This window comes from Gopherus evgoodei, chromosome 1 (assembly GCF_007399415.2).
Source record: "Gopherus evgoodei ecotype Sinaloan lineage chromosome 1, rGopEvg1_v1.p, whole genome shotgun sequence".
In the NCBI taxonomy this organism is placed as follows: Eukaryota; Metazoa; Chordata; order Testudines; family Testudinidae; genus Gopherus; species Gopherus evgoodei.
In genome coordinates, this window is record NC_044322.1 from 163,651,683 (window position 1) to 163,673,169 (window position 21,487).

The 21,487-nt window shown below is 46.4% G+C and overlaps 1 protein-coding gene across 4 annotated transcripts in view; it reads right to left on the bottom strand.

Moving 5' to 3' along the window:
* DYRK1A (dual specificity tyrosine phosphorylation regulated kinase 1A) overlaps positions 1-21,487 on the bottom strand; it is a 165,576-nt gene that overhangs the window by 22,948 nt on the left and 121,141 nt on the right. For all 4 annotated transcript variants that reach the window (XM_030577788.1, XM_030577778.1, XM_030577766.1 and 1 more), the window contains exons 3-5: positions 18,756-18,848; positions 9,865-10,053; positions 8,380-8,527 (exon numbers count right to left, since the gene is read on the bottom strand). In XM_030577788.1, the coding sequence (XP_030433648.1) occupies positions 8,380-8,527; positions 9,865-10,053; positions 18,756-18,848 (430 nt within the window). The remainder of the gene's footprint in view (positions 1-8,379; positions 8,528-9,864; positions 10,054-18,755; positions 18,849-21,487) is intronic.

The window sequence follows — 21,487 nt, forward strand, 5'->3', positions numbered from 1 at the left end:
GGGATTAGAGTCAATTTTTCCACATTGATCATTAGACCTAGATGTAGGAAAAGGTTCTTGACAATGCGGATGTGACTGAGGACTCGCATCTCGGAGGTCCTGCGGATAAGCCAGTCGTCTAGATACGGAAAAACGTGTATCCGACTGCGGCGCAGGTGGGCGGCGACTACAGCCATACATTTGGTGAATACTCTTGGGGCTGTAGAGAGGCCGAACGGGAGGACTGCGAACTGAAAATGCTGCCGGTTGACCACGAACCGGAGGAACCTCCTGTGAGGTGGAAAGATGGCTATGTGGAAGTAGGCATCTTGCATGTCGAGGGCGGCATACCAGTCTCCAGGATCCAGGGATGGGATAATAGTCCCCAGGGATACCATACGGAACTTCAACTTTACCATGTATCTGTTGAGTTCCCACAGATCGAGGATTGGTCTGAGACCTCCCTTCACCTTGGGGATCAGGAAGCAGCGGGAATAAAACCCCTTGCTCCATTCGTGCTCTGGTACCTCCTCTATGGCTCCTTTGGCGAGGAGCGCTTGCACCTCCTGTAGGAGGAGTTGCTCGTGAGAGGGGTCCCTGAAGAGGGACGAGGGTGGAAGGGGGGGGCTGAAATAAATTGCAGATGGTATCCAAGTTCCAACATGCGTAGGACCCAACAATCTGACATTATCTGGGACCACGCAGGGAGGAAGAAGGAAAGCCGGTTGGAATAGGGCGGGGACGGATCCTTTAAAGAAACTGGTACAATGCCCTCGGGCGCACCTTCAAAAGGAAGGTTTTGGCCCGGGGGGAGGCTTGGAGGAGCTTTGGTTCTGGCCCCCTTGGTTGCCTGATTGTCTCCGGCGGCCGTTTCTGCCTGGCCATCAGGCAAAGTCCTGTCTCTGCCGGGGCTGAGGGTAAGGGCGGTGCTGTTGGGGTCGGAAGGGCCTGCGCTGAGTTACGGGCGTGTGCATCCCTAACAAACGCATAATGACCCTGTTGTCTTTTAGGCTCTGCAGCCTAGGGTGAGTTTTGTCCGAAAATAGCCCTTGACCCTCGAATGGAAGGTCCTGAATCATGTGCTGAAGCTCTGGGGGGAGGCCAGAGACTTGCAGCCACGAGATACGGCGCAAAGTCACGCCAGAGGCCAGAGTCCGGGCGGATGAGTCCGCGGAGTCCAGGGAGCTTGGACGGAAGTTCTCGTGACCTTTTTCCCCTCGTCGAGGATCGCTGAGAACTCCTGCCGTGCATCCTGTGGAAGCAGCTCCTTAAATTTGTCCGCCGCTGCCCAGGTATTGTAGTTATAGCGGCTAAGAGGGCTTGCTGGTTGGACACCTGGAGCTGGAGAGCTCACGCAGAGTAAACTTTACGCCCAAGCAAGTCCATACGTCTCGCGTCCTTCGATTTAGGCGCTGGGGCCTGCTGGCCATGGCGCTCCTTCTCGTTAACCGACTGGACAACGAGGGAGCAAGGAGGATGTACATATAGGTATTCATAGCCCTTTGAGGGCACCATGTACTTGTGCTCTACTCATTGCGCAGCGGGCGGAACAGAGGCCGGAGACTGCCATATTGTAGTGGCATTGGCCTGTATGGTTTTTATAAATGGGAGAGCCACTCTAGTGGGGGCATCAGATAACAGTATGTCCACCACTGGATCTTGGACCTCTGGGACCTCCTCGGCTTGTAAATTCATGTTCTGCGCAACATGCCTGAGGAGGTCCTGGTGGGCCCTGAGATCAATTGGAGGAGGGCTGGTCGACGAGGTTCCAGCTACCGCCTCTTCAGGAGAGGACGAAGATGAAAGACCCGGAACAAGCGGGTCTGAAGAGGGCTCCACCTGAAGAAAGGTGTCCATCTCTCTGGGGAGCTCGGAGTCCTGTGGGTGGGCCACCTCTTCCTCCATAGCAGGTGGGGGAGGGCGGGTAATCGTGGCCTCCGGTGCCGTGTTCCGAGGCCGACGAACGCGGAGGACCTGAGGGAGGGCCTTGGGCTTGATGGTACGCCCAAGATGTCCAGAACCCCCACTGCTGCGGACCATGTTCCTGAGGCTGGGGCTCGCTGAACAAGGCAGCGGGCACATCAGTGTCCGGGGCGTATACGCTGTCCGCCTGAGAAGACAGGGATGGCTGATGGAACGGCCATGGAGGAGCCGAGCAAGGCTGATATGAGTCCCTCGCTCCCGTTGTTGGAGACCTCCTCGGTGCCGGGGATCGGTACCGGGAATCGTATCGGTGCCAAGACCAAGACCGGGACCTGCAACCACCGCGGTGCCGGGAGGTCGACCTGGATCTCGATCGTCTACGACGGGACCAGCTGCAAGAGTCTCGATGCCGCGAGTGGTGCCTGGAGCCAGAGCGGTACTGAGAGTACCGACCGGGACGAGAGATGGATCTGCGCGGCGAGTACGACTGGTGCCAACTGGGTGAGCGGTGCTGGGACCGCGAGTGGCGTCAAGATCGGGACCGGACGCAAGACCTGGAGTGGTGCCGAAACCTAGATCGGGATCGGTGCCGGCTCATCGACTGCATCGAAGGAGGCCTCATAGCGTCAGGTTTGCTTCTGGACTGGAGAACCCGCACCGGCGGTGCTGGGAGTTGAGCCAGGGCCGAATCAGTCATGGCAATAAGGTCCCTGGCCGAGGAGAATGTCTCCGGTGTGGAGGGGACCGTCAGCTCGACCACAGGTCTCACCAGGGAGTTCTCCTGGACCGGTCTCGACGGCCCTCTCAGGACTGGAGTCGACAGTACCACAGGCATCGGTGTTGCGGCATGGGTAGGTGCCAGACAATCCAGGCGAGTCTGCACCGAGCGCGTGGAAGAGGTTGAAGGCCTTCAGTCAGGTCTCTGCACCGGAGAAGGCCGATGCCGCAGTGTCTTGGCGGGGCCGGCGCGGTCCGGGGCCGGAGAAGCACTGTCAGCGCTCGGTGCTGAGGACGGAGGGTTAAGGGCTGCCTCCATAAGGAGAGTCTTTAACCGAAAGTCCCTCTCTTTTTTAGTCCGCGGCTTAAAGGCCTTGCAAATGAAGCACTTGTCAGAGATACGCGATTCCCCGAGGCACTTAAGCAAGAGTCGTGGGGATCGCTTGTGGGCATCAGCTTTTTACAGGCCGAGCACGGTTTAAACCCTGGTGAACCGGGCATGGGCTCCGGCACCGGGTGCCGGGAAGGGCTCAAGCCCAAATCCCACTAAACTATGTATAACAACTAACTGTAACTACTGTAAACTATAAAACTAAGATACTAAGAACTAAGTCAACTATTCACAACTAGAGATTAGACGAACAGAGAGAAGCTAGGGAAGTGGAGGACAGCTAAGCTGCGCTCCACTGTTCCAATGACCGACATAGGCGGTAAGAAGGAACTGAGGAGCGGATGGGTCAGCAGGGGTATATATCCAGCGCCACGGCGGCGCCACTGCAGGGGGCGACCTGCCAATCCACCGGAGTTGCTAGGGTAAAAATCTTCTGACGAGTGTGCACGCACGGCGCGCACACCTAACTGGAACGGATATGAGCAATCACTCGAAGAAGAACTAGAGTTACTGGTGCAGGAAGTGAAACCGGATATTATAGGGATAACAGAAACATGGTGGAATAGTCATGACTGGAGTACAGGTATGGACGGATATGTGCTGTTTAGGAAAGACAGAAATAAAGGCAAAGGTGGTGGAGTAGCATTGTATATCAATGATGAGGTAGACTGTAAAGAAATAAGAAAGGGTGGAATGGATAAGACAGAGTCTGTCTGGGCAAAAATCACATCGGGGAAGAAAGCTAGTAGAGCCTCCCCTGAGATAGTGCTTGGGGTGTGCTATAGACCGCCGGGATCTGATTTGGATATGGATAGAGACCTTTTTAATGTTTTTAATTAAATAAATACTAATGGGAATTGTGTGTTCATGGGAGACTTTAGCTTCCCAGATATAGACTGGAGGACAAGTGCTAGTAATAATAATACGGCTCAGATTTTCCTAGATGCAATAGCTGATGGATTCCTTCACCAAGTAGTTGTTGAACCAACAAGAGGGGATACCATTTTAGATTTGGTCTTGGTGAGTAGTGAGGACCTCATAGAAGAAATGGTTGTAGGGGACAACTTTAGTTTGAGCGATCCTGAGCTAATTCAGTTTAAACTAAATGGAAGGATAAACAAAAATAAATCGGTGACTAGGGTTTTTGGTTTCAAAAGGGCTAACTGTAAAGAATTAAGGAATTAGTTAGGGAAGTGGATTGGACTGAAGAACTTGGGGGATCTAAGGTGGAGGAAGCCTGGAATTATTTCAAGTCAAAGTTGTAGAAACTATCAGAAGCCTGCATCACAAGAAAGGAGGAAAAAATCATAGACAGGAGTTGTAGACCAAGCTGGATCAGCAAGCATCTCAGAGAGGTGATTATGAAAAAGCAGAAAGCCTACAAGGAATGGAATATGGGACTGATCAGCAAGGAAAGCTACCTTATTGAGGTCAGAATATGTAAGGATAAAGTTAGAAAGGCCAAAAACCATGCAGAGTTTTCCCTTGCAAAGGGAATTAGAACCAACAGTAAAAGGTTCTATAGCCATATAAAGAAGAAGAAAACAAAGAAAGAAGAAGTGGGACCACTGAGGACGGAGTGGAGGTTAAGGATAACCTAGGCATGGCCCAATATCTAAATATTTTGCCTTGGTCTTTAAGGAGGCTAATGAGGAGTTTAGGGATAATGGTAGGATGACAAATAGGAATGAGGATATGAAGGTAGGTATTATCACATCCGAGATACAAGCCAAACTCGAACAGCTTAATGGGACGAAATCAGGGGGCCCAGATAATCTTCATCCAAGAATATTAAAGGAACTGACACATGAAATTGCAAGCCCGTTAGCAAGAATTTTTAATGAATCTGTAAACTCAGCGGTTGTACCATATGACTAGAGAATTGCTAACATAATTCCTATCTTTAAAGAAAGGGAAAAAAGGTGATCCGGGAAACTACAGGCCTGTCAGTTTGACATCTGTAGTATGCAAGGTCTTGGAAAAAAAACTGAAGGACAAAGTAGTCAAGGACATTGAGGTCAATGGTAACTGGGACAAAATACAACATGATGTTACAAAACATAGATCATGCCAAACCAACCTGATCTCCTTCTTTGAGAAGTTTACAGATTTTTTAGACAAAGGAAATGCAGTGGATCTCATTTACCTCGATTTCAGTAAGGAATTTGATATGGTTCCACATGGGGAATTATTAGCTAAATTGGAAAAGATGGGGATCAATATGAAAACTGAAAAGTGGGTAAGGAACTGGTTAAAGGGGAGACTACAATAGGTCGTACTGAAAGGTGAATTGTCAGGCTGGAGGGAGGTTATTAGTGGAGTTCCTCAGGAATCGGTTTTGGGATCAATCTTATTTAATCTTTTTATTACTGACCTTGGCACAAAAAGTGAGAATGTGCTAATAAAGTTTGTGGATGACACAAAGCTAGGAGGTATTGCCAGCACAGAGAAGGACTGATATATCATACAGGAACATTTGGATGACCTTGTAAACTGGAGTAATAGTAATAGGATGAAATTTAATAGTGAAAAGTGCAAGGTCATGCATTTAGGGATTAATAACAAGAACTACTGTTATAAGCTGAGGAGGCATCAGTTCAAAGGAACAGAGGAGGAGAAGGACCTCGGAGTATTGGTTGACCACAAGATGATTATGAGCCGCCAATGCGATATGGTTGTGATGGGATGTTAGATGGAATGGGATCTCAGTTACTATAGAGCATTCGCCTTCCTCTGTAGCATGGGGCATGGGTCACTTGCTGGAGGATTCTCTGCACCTTGAGGTCTTTAAACCACGATTTGAGGACTTCAATAACTCAGACATAGGTTAGGGGTTTGTTACAGGAGTGGGTGGGTGAGATTCTGTAGCCTGCATTGTGCAGGAGGTCAGAATAGATGACCATAATGGTCCTGTCTGACCTTAAGTCTATGAATCTATGATTGCTCTCTATAAATATATCAGAGGAATAAATACCAGGGAGGGAGAGGAGAGGAATTATTTAAGCTCAGTACCAGTGTGGACACAAGAACAAATGGATATAAACTGGCTATCAGGGTTTAGACTTGAAATTAGATGAAGGTTTCTAACCATCAGAGAAGTGAAGTTCTGAAACAGCCTTCCAAGAGGAGTAGTGGAGGCAAAAGATATATCTGGCTTCAAGAGTAAGCTTGATAAGTTTGGGGGGGGGGGGATGGTATAATGGTATAGCCTCATTTTGGCAATTAATTCGTCTTTGACTACTAGCGGTAAATATACCCAATGACTTGTGATGGGATGTTAGATGAGGTGGGATCTGATTTACTACAGAGAATTCTTTCCTGGGTGTCTGACTGGTGAGTCTTGCCCACATGCTCAGGGTTTAGCTGATCACCATATTTGGGGTCGGGAAGGAATATTCCTCTAGGGCAGACTGGCAGAAGCCCTGTGGGGGTTTCACCTTCCTCTGTAGTGTGGGGCATGGGTCACTTGCTGGAAGGTTCTCTGCACTTTGAAGTCTTTAAACCATGACTTGAGGACTTCAATGGCTCAGACACAGGTTTGATACAGGAGTGGGTGGGTGAGATTCTGTGGCCTGCATTGTGCTGGAGGTCTGACTAGATGATCACAATGGTTCCTTCTGACCTTAAAGTCTACAATTCTATGTAGCTTTTTAATTAATATATTTTACCTGGAAATTCCTTTCTATACGCTGGTTTAATCTGCACAGGATAAATGGGTAGCTCCACCTCTTTTCAACAAGCAGGCTAGCAAGCAAAACTAAGTGTTGGCTCTGATTGGCTAACAGCCTTAGCTAGACCATGCCTCATTGACTTTCCAGTTGACTTGAGCCAAAACCCAACTTTATATTAGTAATATTACTTTTCAAAACATACACAGCCTATAATTTGAGACTTTTCTGAGACTGACAAAGGGCCAGATTCCTATGCTGGCAGAACAGAGGTATAGATAGAAATTACTAGGAAATAAATTTGAGAAACAAGGTGGATGAGATCATATATTTTATTGGACCAGCTTCTGTGGGTAAAAGACAAGCTTTCAAGTTAAACAGACCAGAAGAAGAGTTCTGTGTAGCTCGAAAGCATCTCTCTTTCACCAACAGAAGTTGATCCAAAAAAATATATGATCTCATCCACCTTATCTCCCTAATATCCTGGGACCAAAACAGCTACAACACTAGAAAATAAATTATATTTTTTGTGCCCATGTGGACATCTGTGACATTTCCCAGAGAATAAAAGCTCAAACACGGAAAACAGTTGCAGGAGTAGGATATAGCTCAAGATCCACCAAGAGATCCTCTGGGAAGATACAGTTTGACCTCAGACTCATTCTGCTATACTGTGAAACAATCTAGGTGATTTTCTAATTGCTTTTGTCCTTTGCAGGTAGAAGGCAAGAGTGTGATGTACATCAAGGTAGCGAAGCCTCCTCTTCTCTTCAGATACATGCAGTTTTGGAAAAAACACAGGTCAATGGACTGAGTAGTTTATATGAAACTCCAAAACTTCTTTGGAGGTAAAATTCAGATACAGTCTCAAAGAGAGTTTGTTACTGAATATAGTTTATGGCAGATTCAACATTATGGCTCCCAGCTCAACTACTCTTTTGGCTGAGGTGGTGACCACAAGGAATGCAAATTTGATAAATAAGACATAGAACACACATTTAATGGTTCAAAGAGAGAACATGGAACCAGTCGTAGACCATGGTCCAGGCAGCTTCCTGCCTATTTCCCTCATCCTGTCTCAGGGAAAGTGAAGGGAAGGGGGGAGGGGAAAGGCCAGCCATTAGCTGTCATAAGAACATTCTTCTCTTGTGGGAACATGTTGATCCACAACAGAGTTCCAACTATCCCAAGTACGCAGAGAGTATAAGAAAAATGACTTCCTGCCTTGTCGTCTTAAAAGGCCAACTTTAAGAAATGTACAAAGTCTGGATCCACCTGGGGAGTGAATTGGAGCTTCTGCCTCCTTTTAGCATGTTTCTATGAGAAGTGGGCAAATGCCAGCAATATGATCTTCTCTGGTACCACAATTATATTGGGCTTCTTATTTTTTTCTGGAATTTATACCCCCTGTATAAGTTAAAATTGCTTTACCAGCAACCTTTCCATATTAAGAAGAGGCAGTAGGGAATGAAGACTGCCCCCTTCTCAGGAGCAAAACAGACCCTGTCCAATCTGACTGCCATATACAGCAGTTCTCTTTATGTAAGATAGTCTGTTGTAAAATAACTATCGACGTAAAAATCAAACAAATGTATAATTCCTCAACATTATGAGCACTGTAAAATTAGTAGCATGGTCTTAGGTTCTCCAGCCAATTCTCAAATATTTGCAAATGAATAAAAACAAGAATTATCTTAATACCTATATAGTATTTCATTTCAGTGTCATGTTTGTTCATAAGCTCCAAAAGCCGCACTTCAATCTGGGCTTGATTTAGGAAAGCTTTCTTGTTCTTTATAATTTTAATAGCAACCCACTCCTGTTCCACACGATCATAAGCCTTTACAACCTGAAAGAGAAAAAAAAGACATGCTAAATAAAATGTTTAAGTAACCGCACATTTCATTAAATTTATTTATTAAGCAGAGACTTTCAAAACCAAGAAAGCTTCGAAATTAATCATATTTAAAACATACTGTAGTAATCCAGTTTATATTTCAAAATTTTACTAAGCACATTTAATTCTTATTGAAAATATTTGTCTTGAAAATAAGAATTTTCATCCTTTCTAGACCATTTTCTTTTCTTCCTTCTACTGTGAAGCCATAGGTGATAGTGATATGATATTAATTTTCATAACAAAAATCATAAAAACAGGATTCAGACTTCATTGAGAAGGTGGACTGAGGAAATAACATCTAATTCAAGTATAAGTATACAAAAAAAGTCAATACAGAAAATAACAGAGTAAAATCACTTTCTATTAAATATTCACTATTTAGAAATGCTTAACTCTCCAAATGCCTTTTTCAAGAGAGTTAACTTGGGTATGTTACTCTATGCTATCTGTTTGTGTTATCTCCCGAAGCACAGAAAATTACATTTGGGTTTCCATAACACCATGTGCTAAAAATTCTGAATGACAGCAAATGCAAGTTAAGTGTTAAATTAAGAACATAACATAAGAACATAAGAATGGCCCTACTGGGTCAGACCAAAAGGTCCATCTAGCCCAGTACCTGTCTTCCAACAGTGACCAGTGCGAGCTGCCCCAGAAGGAATTAAAAGAACGGGTAATCATCAAGTGATCCATCCCCTGTCACTCATTCCTAGCTTCTGGCAAACAGAAGCTAGGGACACCATTCCTGCCCATCCTGGCTAATAGCCATTGATGGACATATCTCTATGACTTTATCTAGTTCTTTTTTGAACCCTGTTATGGTCTTGGCCTTCACAACATTCTCTGGCAAGGAGTTCCGCAGGCTGACTGTGCATTGTGTGAAGAAATATTTCCTTTTATTGTCTTAACCTGCTGCCTATTAATTTCATTTGGTGACCCCTAGTTCTTGTGTTATGAGAAGTAGTAAACAACACTTCCTTATCTACTTTCTCTACATCAGTCATGATTTTATAGACTTCAATCATATCTCCCCTTAGTTGTCTCTTTTCCAAATTAATAGGTTTGATTATCTTGCCAGATGCACTTGCTCAAGAAAATTCAAATTTCATGTTTTGTAAACAAGAAAAATCAGAAATGCAGAAATTTTGAGTAGACATCTTATTCCAAGAGCTTATGAATAAAGAAGCAATCTTTACATGAGACAGGGGTGTGGCTTGGATATTAACTCATTTAGATGGCTATTATAACTAAAAAAAATTAATGATTTTTCAGCTAACATCCATTACCTGCCCAAAGGATCCTTTGCCAATTAAAGAGTCAATTTCATAACGATCCATCCACTTTTCCCCATTTTTTACAATATAGTCATAGTTGTCGTCATCATAGCCATCGTTGTAAACTTTCCGTTCCTTTTTATGACTGGAATCATCTCCTTGACCCTGTTGGTGCCGCCTCTTCTTTTTTGCATAGTAAACCTGAAGATGAGGAACATACTGGTTTAAATTTCAACAGATGGTGTCACTTTAATCAGCAAAGAATATCTTCAGGCACTACTCTAGTCTCCCCTCTCTCTCCCTCACCAGCAAAATTTTCTGGCTTTACAAACCCATTTTCCTTTTTTAAAAAGTTATTTTCCCCTCCTCTGTTGCTGTGTGAAAGACATCCATAAAAACCAGGAAAACTAACTGACTATACTGATTAAACAGTGAATCTCTTAACACAGAGCTATCAAATTCACAAACTAAAAATATAATTTTAGACATAATAATCCTAAATGATATTTATAAATAAAGTAGATGAAGTTTCAGGGAAAAGAGAAATTTTTGAATTAATGTGTCCCTTCAGAAGTGCACACAGTGTTTTAATTATATCATAGGATCTGAAATTCAGTCATTATACCAAAAGCAAATATCCCAATATTTAACGTCTGTAAGTACACCACAGCAAAATATTCATAAAATGTAGCCTTTGAGCCTATTAAAAAAGACAATTACTCACCTTTGTAACTGTTGTTCTTCGAGATGTGTTGCTCATATCCATTCCAAGTAGGTGTGTGCGCGCCGCGTGCACGTCCGTCGGAAGATTTTTACCCTAGCAACACTCAGTGGGTCAGCTGGGCGCCCCCTGGGAGGGCACAGCTATGGCACCGAATATACCCCTGCCGACCCATCCGCTCCTCAGTTCCTTCTTGCTGGCTACTCCAACAGTGGGGAAGGAGGGCGGGTTTTGGAATGGATATGAGCAACACATCTCGAAGAACAACAGTTACAAAGGTGAGTAACCGTCTTTTCTTCTTCGACTGCTTGCTCATATCCATTCCAAGCAGGTGAATCCCAAGCCTTACCTAGGCGGTAGGGTCGGAGTGAGATACTGCAGCATGTAGAACCGCAGAGCCGAAGGCTGCGTCCTCTCTGGATTGTTGCACCAGGGCATAATGGGAAGTGAAGGTATGTACTGAAGACCATGTAGCTTCTCAACATATCTCCTGGATGGGTACTCGAGCTAGGAACGCGGCCGAAGAGGCCTGAGCCCTGGTGGAATGGGCAGTAATATGCCCCGGAGAGGCATGAGCTAGGTCATAGCAAGTACGGATGCACGCCGTTACCCATGACGAAATTCTCTGAGAACAGACGGGTAGGCCTTTCATCCGATCTGCCACTGCCACAAAAAGTTGGGGCGTTTTGCGGAAGGGTCTCGTCTGGTCAATGTAGAAGGCAAGCGCCCTATGGACATCGAGGGAATGCAACTGCTGTTCTCTACGAGATGTATGCGGTTTGGGAAAGAAGACCGGGAGGAATATGTCCTGGTTGAGATGGAAGGCCGAGACTACTTTAGGGAGGAACGCCGGATGCGGACGTAACTGCACCTTGTCTTTGTGGAACATCGTGTATGGCGGGTCCACCATCAGAGCCCGAAGCTCAGAGACTCTCCTAGCCAATGTGATGGCTACAAGGAAGGCTGTTTTCCACGACAAATACAGGAGTGAGCAGGTCGCCAGTGGCTCGAATGGAGGAGTCATAAGTCTCGTCAGGACCAAGTTGAGGTCCCAGGAAGAGGTGGGGCGTCGTACTATGGGGTATAGACGCTCCAAACTTTTGAGGAACCTCGAGACCATAGGGTGGGAAAAGGCAGAGTAAGTACCTTCTCCGGGGTGGAAAGTAGAAATAGCCGCCAAGTGCACTCGCAATGGTGAGATAGCAAGGCCCTTTTGTTTAAGGTATCAGAGGTAGTCCAATATAGTGGGAATGGGAACCTCCGTGGGTGATGTATTTTGTGCTTGACACCAGCAAGAAAAACACTTCCACTTGGCCAAGTACGTAGATCAGGTGGAAGGTTTTCTGCTGCCCAGGAGTACTTCTTGCACAGAGGCAGAGCAACATAACTCTGACTGGGTTAACCATGCAGGAGCCACGCTGTGAGATGGAGGGATTGCAGGTCCAGGTGGTGAAGCCTGCCATGGTCCTGCGTTATAAGATCCTGATGCGGGGGCAGAGGGATCGGGTTGGCTATCAAGTGGTCCAGCAACGTTGTGTACCAGTGCTGTCGGGGCCACGCAGGGGCGATCAGGATCAGGCGAGCCCTGTCCCTGCGGAGCTTTAAGAGAACCTTGTGCACCAGTGGAAAGGGTGGAAAGGCGTACAGCAGCTGGTCCTTCCATGAGATTAGGAAGGCGTCCGATATCGAGCCCGGGGCTAGACCTTGGAAGGAGCAGAACTTCTGGCACTTCCTGTTGTCGCGGGAAGCGAAGAGGTCTATATGGGGAAAGCCCCACTTCTGGAAGATGGAATATAGCACGTCCGGGCGAAGCGACCACTCGTGAGACCGAAAGGATCTGCTGAGATGGTCTGCCAGGGTGTTCCAGATTCCCGGGAGGAACGATGCTACAAGGTCTATCGAGTGGGCTATGCAAAATTCCCACAATTGGATCGCCTCCTGACAAAGGGGGGGATCAAGTCCCGCCCTACTCTTTGGTGTAGCGCATGGCCGTTGTGTTGTCGGTAAGCACCGAAACACAATGACCTTGCAGGTGTTGTAGGAATGTCTGGCACGTCAGGCAGACTGCTCTCAGCTCCCAGACGTTTATGTGCAACGCTAGTTCTTGAAGTGACCAGAGGCCTTGCATGAGATCATGGTCTAGATGAGCCCCCCCAGCCGAGAGACGACGCGTCCGTCGTTAGGGACACTGAGGGCTGCCTCGGATGGAACGGCAGTCCCGCACAAACCAGGGATGGTGTTAGCCACTAGTTCGGGAGTCTAAGATGCTCTGAGGAATGGTGACCACCATGTCTACGGTATCTCTGCCTAGACGGTACACTGAGGCGAGCCAGGTTTGAAGGGGATGCATGCGTAGTTTTGCGTGATTGGTTACAAAGGTACATGCAGCCATGTGACCAAGAAGGCTCAGACAGGTACGAGCCGAGGTCGTCGGAAAGGTTTGGAGGCTTTTTAGAATGGCAGGCGAGTTGGGAGTCCAGAATGGCCCCAGTGAATTCTATTCTTTGAGTGGGTACGAGAGTAGACTTCTTTCGACTGATCATCAGGCCCAGTCTCTCGAATAGCTCCGTGATGATGGCTACATGCCAGGTGACCTGGGCCTCGGAGGTCCCTCGAATAAGCCAGTCATCTAGGTAAGGAAACACATGTATTCGCCGATGACGGAGGAAGGCAGCCACTACCGCCATGCACTTTGTAAAGACACAAGGGGCCATGGAGAGGCCAAATGGAAGGACTGCAAACTGGAAATGTTGGCGGTGCACCATAAACCGTAGGTACCGTCTGTGCAGGGGATAAACAGCAACGTGGAAATATGCGTCCTTTATGTCGAGAGCAGCGTACCAGTCTCCAGGATCCAAGGAAGGGATAATGGTCCCCAGGGATACCATGCGGAACTTCAACTTCTTCAGAAACATGTTGAGTCTTCGCAGGTCCAGGAGGGGTCGAAGACCTCCCTTTGCCTTGGGGATTAGGAAATATCGGGAATAAAATCCCCTGCCCCTTAATTCTTCCGGTACCTCCTCTATAGCTCCGATTGAAAGGAGCGTGGGAACCTCTTGCCAGAGGAATTGCTCGTGAGAGGGGTCCCTGAAGAGGGACGGGGAGGTGAGAGGGAGGGGGCGAAATAAATTGGAGGTGGTATCCAAATTCCACCGTGCGTAGGACCCAGCGATCCAAGGTTAACTGGGACCACGCAGGGAGGAAGGAGGAAAGGCGGTTGGAAAACTGAAGGGGATCCTGGGAAAGGACTGGTGCTCTGCTCTCGGGCGCACCTTCAAAAGTTCGCTTTCGGGCCCAGCGCTGGTTTGGCGGGACCGGTATTGTGGCTGCTTTGGGACCAAGATTGTCGCCTGCGGCTCCCGCGACCACATCTCCTGCCAAAGTCTTGATGCGGTCTGGGCAGGGGGTAAGGGCGCTGGGGTTGGCTACAGAAGGACCTGCGTTGGGTCTGTGGGGTGTGCATCCCAAGGGAAAGCACGATCACCCGATTGTCCTTAAGACTCTGTAGCCTAGGGTCCGTCTTCTGGGAGAAAAGGCCCTAGCCTTCAAACGGCAGGTCCTGGATGGTGTGTTGCAGTTCAGGAGGTAGACTTGACACTTGCAGCCACGAGATTCTCCTCATAGTAATTCCCGAGGCCAGGGTTCTGGCCGCCGAATCCGCAGCGTCGAGGGAGGCCTGCAGGGACGTCCGCGCCACCTTCTTTCCTTCCTCGAGAAGAGCTTGGAATTCCTGGCGGGAGTCTGGGGGGACCAGCTCAGTGAACTTACCCATCAACTGCCAGGTGTTATAGTTATAATCTACTGAGCAGGGCCTGTTGGTTTGCTACCCTGAGTTGGAGGCCCCCTGCAGAGTAGACTTTACGTCCTAACAGGTCCATCTGCCTAGCCTCCCAGAATTTTGGGGCGGGGGCTTGCTGGTCATGGCATTCTTGCTCATTGACAGATTGAATCACCAAGGAGCACGGAGGAGAATGGGTATATAGGTATTCATACCCTTTGGAGGGTACCATACACTTTCTTTCCAACCCTCTGGCCGTAGGAGGGATAGACGCCGGGGACTGCCAGATTGTGTCTGCTTTGGCTTGGATAGAGAGTATAAACGGCAAAGCTACGCGGGTTGGGGCATCCGCCGACAGTATGTCTATCACCGAGTCCTCAACTTCAGGGACCTCCTCCACCTGGAGATTGATATTTAAGGCGACTCGCCTAAAAAGATCCTGGTGAGCTCGGAGGTCGATAGGGGGCGGGCCCGAGGAGGATGTACCAGCCACTCCCTCATCGGATGAAGAGGACGACGACAGACCCGGTACCATTGGTTCCTGGAGGGACTCTTGGTCTGGAGGTACGTCAGGGTCCGGGAGGGCCTGAGAGTCCGGTACCTGAGGAGAGTGATCTGTACCCGCTGGAGGAGGGCGGCTAACGGTGGCCTCTGGCGGGCGATGTTCCGACGCAGCAGAACGTGATGGTACCGTGGGCTCACCTTGGGCCTGGTGATATGCCCAAGGTATCCAAAAGGACCACTGATGAGGATCTTGGTCTGGACCTTGAGCCTCATGGAGAACCTGGCTGTGCGCCTCTGAATCAGGATAGGCAGCACTATCCGAGTGTGATGACTCAGACACGTGCCTCGATGGCCATGGCAGAGCGGAGGCTGTTTGAGGGTAAGCCCTGTCTCTAGGGTACCGTATGTCGTGTCGTGCCGCACCGGGGAGCGGTACCAGGAGTCGTATCGGTACCGAGAGCGTGATCGGGACCTACGACCGGTGCGGTGCCGGGAGGTTGACCGGGATCTGGACGCTCTGTGATGAGAGCAGCTGCGATGCGAACGGTGCCAGGAGCTGGACCAGTGCCTGGAATATCGGTCCGGAGAGCGGGACCTCAAGTGGTGCCACAAGTGCGACCGGTACCGGGCAGGAGATGGGTACCGGGACTGCAAGCGGCGCCTGGATCTGGAGCGATGGCGAGATCGAGAGCGCTGATGGGATCTCGATCTTGAGTGCTGTCTGCCTGAGGTGCCGATGGAAGGTGGTCTCACCATGGCTGGCTTGCCTGTTAATTGAATAACCCGCATCGGCAGTACCGGGGGTTGAGGCAGAGTGGGCTCTGTTAAGGCAATAAGTTCCCTCGCCGTTGCAAATGTCTCTGGTGTAGTGGGAACAAGAAGCTCTACCGAGGCATGTGCAAGGGAGCTGTCATGCACCAGACTCAACGGCTCTTGCACTGCCGGAATCAACGGTGCGGAGGTTGTCGGCGCCGCAGCAGTTGGTGGTGCCAGGCGGCTCAACTTAGATTGTTGCTCAGACTGCGGTGCAGATACTGAGGCCACAGGAGCTTTAAGCTTCTTGGCACGTGGGGAGAGGGAGCAGTGCCGGGCCGGTTTCTGTGCCGGTGCCGGTTGGTGTCGAGCTGTTTTCGCGGTGCCGGCGCTCTCCGGTGCCGATGAGGCACTTCTCCCCAGCGCGGACTGTCCGGCAGGCGGTGCCGAAGGTGGAGGAGTGAGGGCTGCCTCCATTAGGAACCGCTTAAGGCGAAAGTCCGGCTCCTTTTTCGTCTGCAGCTTGAACGATTTGTCGATTCGGCACTTGTCTGCAAGGTGGGATTCCCCCAAGCACTTGAGGCAAGAGTCGTGGGGGTCTCCCATGGGCATCAGCCGGCGGCAGGCCAAGCACGGTTTGAAACCCGGTGAGCCAGGCATGGGCCTGGGCACGGGGAGAGGGAAAGGGCTAATCCCCAACTCTCTGAACTATATACACTAACTACGTTTACAAAAATCTATTAACTAGAACTACAGAAAATAACTATATACACAGTAAGTATTAGAACGAGCGAATAGCTAGGGAGGTGGAGATCAGCTACGCTGTGCTCCTCTGTTCCAACGACCGACACGGGCGGTAAGAAGGAACTGAGGAGCGGACGGGTCGGCAGGGGTATATATTCAGTGACATAGCGGCGCCATGACAGGAGGCGCCCCAACCGACCCACCAAGTGTTGCTAGGGTAAAAATCTTCCAACGGACATGCATGCAGCGCGCACACACCTACTTGGAATGGATATGAGCAAGCACTCGAAGAAGAAACAAAGGGTACAAAAGAGAAAATACACCATGGTTAAGTCACTTACCTTTTTTGTGTGTGAGAGACAGTAATAAAAGCAGCAAAGAATCCTGTGACATTTTATAGACTAACAGACGTTTTGGAGCATGAGCTTTCGTGGGTGAATTCCCACTTCGTCAGATGCATGTAGTGGAAATTTCCAGGGGCAGGTATATATATGCAGGCAAGCTAGAGATAATGAGGTAGTTCAATCACACCTCAACTGCTAGAACAGGGTCTCATCCTCCCTGATTGAACTACCTTATTATCTCTAGCTTGCCTGCATATATATACCTGCCCCTGGAAATTTCCACTACATGCATCTGACGAAGTGGGTATTCACCCACGAAAGCTCATGCTCCAAAACGTCTGTTAGTCTATAAGGTGCCACAGAATTCTTTGCTACTTTTACAGATCCAGACTAACATGGCTACCCCTCTGATAAAAAAAGGTAATACTTAGTCCTGCCTTGAATGCAGGAAATTGGACTAGATGATCTCTTCAGGTCCCTTACGGTCCTATGACGCACACACGAAAATTAACCTAACATCTTTATTAATGTTTAAAAAGGCAAGACAAAGACTAAAGTGTTACCAATAGAAAGTAAAATTAAATAGGTAAGCATTGGGAGAAGCTGAGTAACAAAAGATTCAATTGTTGCCTAGCTTTACAATATATACACAACATGATAATTAAATATGGAAATACTTGGCGCTTAACATTTTATATTTTTCAAGTGCTGTACAAAACAATAAGGTAGAAAAAGTGAGGCAAAAGGAATTAAACATCTTGCTAAGGCCACTCAGTGACATAGCAATTCTGGACTACCAGGCCCAAGCACAGGCCACTAGATAGCAGCAGCTGCTTTTAAACTGCTGGGGCCTTGATTAGAGATCGTAATTTTGCCAGACTACAGTCCATAAGTACACAAGACTAAAAGAAAAAACAAAGTGAAATCATGGATAGCTGCAGTGCTATTTCTTTTATTCTACATAACCACAGACATCTCGGAGGACATCACCACTTCCTTGCTTTATAACTCTGCCTTCTTTTGGATTTTGAATAATTACGATAATCAGATCAATTAAGGAGACTTTATAGAAACACAATTTTTCTAAAAGATAAAGCAATCGAAAGATAACATGAAAGGCAAAGATGGCTTATGTTTTCCTGATGATATAAATAAACTTGAAGGTCTTTTATATGTATTTACAATAGCAATTCAGCTGCTGTCTAGACCTTCTTTTCCAGAAGATTATGGACTGGAGGCCCAGTAGGATTATGACCTCACAGGTATCAAGTAGTGAAATATGAGCAATTGAGAGGGAATCTGATTTTTATTCAGTGTTTAGAACACGTGTGTTGTTGGTAAAATCAATGGAAAGTAAATGCTCTATGAATCGTTGGAAGAAAAAACAGAACACCACAAAACTACAAAGACCTACACTTTCAAAAGTGACTGTTGATTTTGGGAGGTGTGATTTGGGTGCTCAACTTGAGGCAACTGAAAGGGACCTCGTTTTCCGAAGGCAGGTACTCAACAGTTCTGACAAATCAGGCTCATTAAAGTTGTCTGAAGTTGGGCACCCGAAAACTGAGGAGTCCAAAATAGTCACTTTTGAAAATTTAGGCCTAAATATTCAACACTCACCAAGCCCCTTTAAATTAAAGGCAGAGAAAGTTTCCACTTCAGGTCCTTCAAGGAGACTTCCCATCAAAGAAGAGAAGACAAGGCATTACTGATATCTCTACAGGGGAAGTGGGGGGGGGGGGGGGAAATGAACCCAGATTTTAAATACATAATAAAGAATAAAAAAGGGCACAAACTTTTTTGTACTGCATGTAATTTTTATTTACAATAAAAGTACATGGACTTGTTTAATTTAGAATTCATCAAGTTAATTCATAAATTAAGAAAGAATACCTGTCTAATGAGCCAGTAAAAGAAATGTGCCTAAATTCATTGCATCTTATAGAAAAATCTACTTGGAACACTTTAATCAATATTTTTGATAACACTATGTATTGTAATTATTAGCAAGTTATGATACATTAAATAAAAATATAACAGTGAACTATGTGGTCTTTACCTCATTAATATGTTTGTATGTTTTGATCAGATCAATGGAGAGTTTCCTCAGGGGGGCAGTAGCTGGATCACGGAAAGTTTGGGGCATCCGCCTCTGTAACATGACAATATCAGGTATTACTTTAAACAGACAGAAAAAACTAGCACTTTAACTAAATAATTACTACTCTTCAGAAGAGTAAACTGCCTAAATCTAATCCTATCCACTCTGATGAATTTCTAATATTTACAAAGCTGTGTTTAAATAAAAAATTACTACTACTAATAGGTTTAATATTCCCATTGATTTTTGAGCTAGTTGACAATATATCCCCTTATTGCCTTCCCTCCTGCACCTCCCTCTCTGGTCCCCTGACTTATGAAGCACATGTGAAATATTTGCATTTTAAACATACTTGCATTTAAAAAACAAACATAAAACAATAATGAATACAGGTATACCAACTGTTTCAATAGTAAAATGCCACAAATGCTGTTATGGAACAGCAGAGTCAGTACATTTAAAAAATGCTTCATTATATTCAGTGATATTATAGTGGGCTTAGAAAAGCTGGCATACAACTGAAGTTAGACAAATTCAGACTGGAAATAAGGTATAAATCTTTAACGATGTTAGTAATTAACCACTGGAACAATTTACCAAGGGTTGTGATGGATTCTCCATTATTCACAATTTTTAAATCAAGATTGAATATTTTTTCTAAAGATATGCTCTAGAAATTATTTTGGGGAAGTTCTATAGACTGTTTTATACAGGAGGCCAGACCAGATGTTCACAACGGTCCTTCTGACTTTGGAGTCTGTCAATCTATACAATGTGAGAGATCAAGACATAAATGAATCTGTTCAGGACAAACAAAGTATATTTTTTTAAAATAAATTTTTTGTTCCTTTTAAGTATTTTCCAAAACTGATTAGTTTTCAAAACATTCAATTTTCTATAGAACAACCTTTAAGCAGCAAGTAAGAGACTACTCTTTTCTAATTCCTGTTCATAATTAGACAGCTGTGTTACTCTAGTGCCCACGCGACATCACTAAACATGCTCAGGAACACTTTTCTCTTCGCTGTGTGCACAACCAAGCCTACAGCCTCATCAGTTTCACTATAACTGACAAACACCCTTTTGCAGAGCCAAGAAGAACAGTATACACCATTGACAAGACAGCAAAACTCACTACAAAATGCTGTAAAATAAAGTGCCGTAAAATGAAGAAAATAAACTGAAATATAAAGGGAATTATTTCTCCCTCTAATCTGCTTCAGTTCTAATAATTGTAGGGTTTACTTATAAACCTAGATGGTACCAAGTTTACGTATGTAAATATGATTTTTCAGTTGGCAATGTCCTTATAAGCATTTGAGGCAAGAGCAGGAATTTGGTAGTGTGGCTGGAGGCTCTGTCACTATCCATTAGTCACTCCACTCATGTCACAGGTGAAAACATAAAGGCTACACTTTGTTCAAAGCAGGTGTAATAACCAGTCTCTTTGCTGTCACAGACTAGACGTTGTGGGGTTGTTCTCCCAGCTGTGGAAGAAGCAAGCAGCATGCCTATTCTGTAGGATGCAATCTTATAGCCCTGTTGGTCCTATCATATAAACCATACAAGATGGGTGAGGTAATATCTTTTATTGAACCAACTTCTGTTAGTGATCAAAAGCTTGTCTCTCTTACACAGAGCTCTTCTTCAGGTCTAGAAAACATACAGGGACTGTCACAGATAAATACAAGGTGAAACAGGTTTTTTAGAATAAGTAGCCAACACATTTCAAGGGACCATTCAAGGTGAAGTGGCCCTCGTTAACACCATTCCAGTCACGGGGGGAAAAGGAATGGGGTAGAGAGGTTGCAAGGGGTGGCGCTAATGGGTTATAGATTGTTATAATAAACCATAAATCCACTGTCTCTTTCAGTCCATGATTTTTAGTATCTAGCAAAGTTATGGATTTAAGCACTCTGGCTTGTCTTTTGAAAGCGTTGTACAGGTTTCCCTTGAGAAAAAGGACTGACAGGTCAGATACAGCGTGATCGCTTTGCAAAAAGTGTTCACCCATAAGTGATATAGTGTTTCTGTCTTATCTTCCAGTGTGAATTCATTCAAGAGCATAGTGATTGTCTGGTTTCACCCACAACATTATTGGGGCATTTAGTGCTCTGGATGAGGTACACCCCATGTTGTAATAGGCGTGTGTAGGACACTGTCTGTTACAGCTATCTCCCTATTCCAATTTATTTCTTACAGCTGTCCCCATACTCCATTTTGTTTTTGTTCTCCTCCTGTGGCCGCCCTTCCCTGGCTGTTAAGTTGTTTACCAGGGCCACTGCCCTTCTCAAAGGGATGGCCACTTGTGCTGCATGCTAAGTGGGACCACTGCCCTGTTCAAAGGGTTAGTCCTGTTATCACCTTGTTGAACCTGGGCTTGGTGTAGGGCAGGCAATGTCCAGAGCTGCAAGACCTATTGTGTTTTTAAGATCCTGGGCATGAGTCACAGGCCTCACGTGCTTTTGAGTCACCTATTGCACAGGACTCTGCCCAGGCATGTCTCTGTGCTCACCTGCAGTTTTTCCCTGTGCCTCCTCCCCTGTGACCGAGGGAGCTTATCAGGATCACTGGCAGGAAACTGCCTAAGTTTGCCTTTAACAACAGATATTTTTGAAACAAACATCAGAAAGGTTCCTGCATTGCTGCCTGGTCTGACCAGCCAGGGGTTTTAGGGGGGTCCTTTCTCC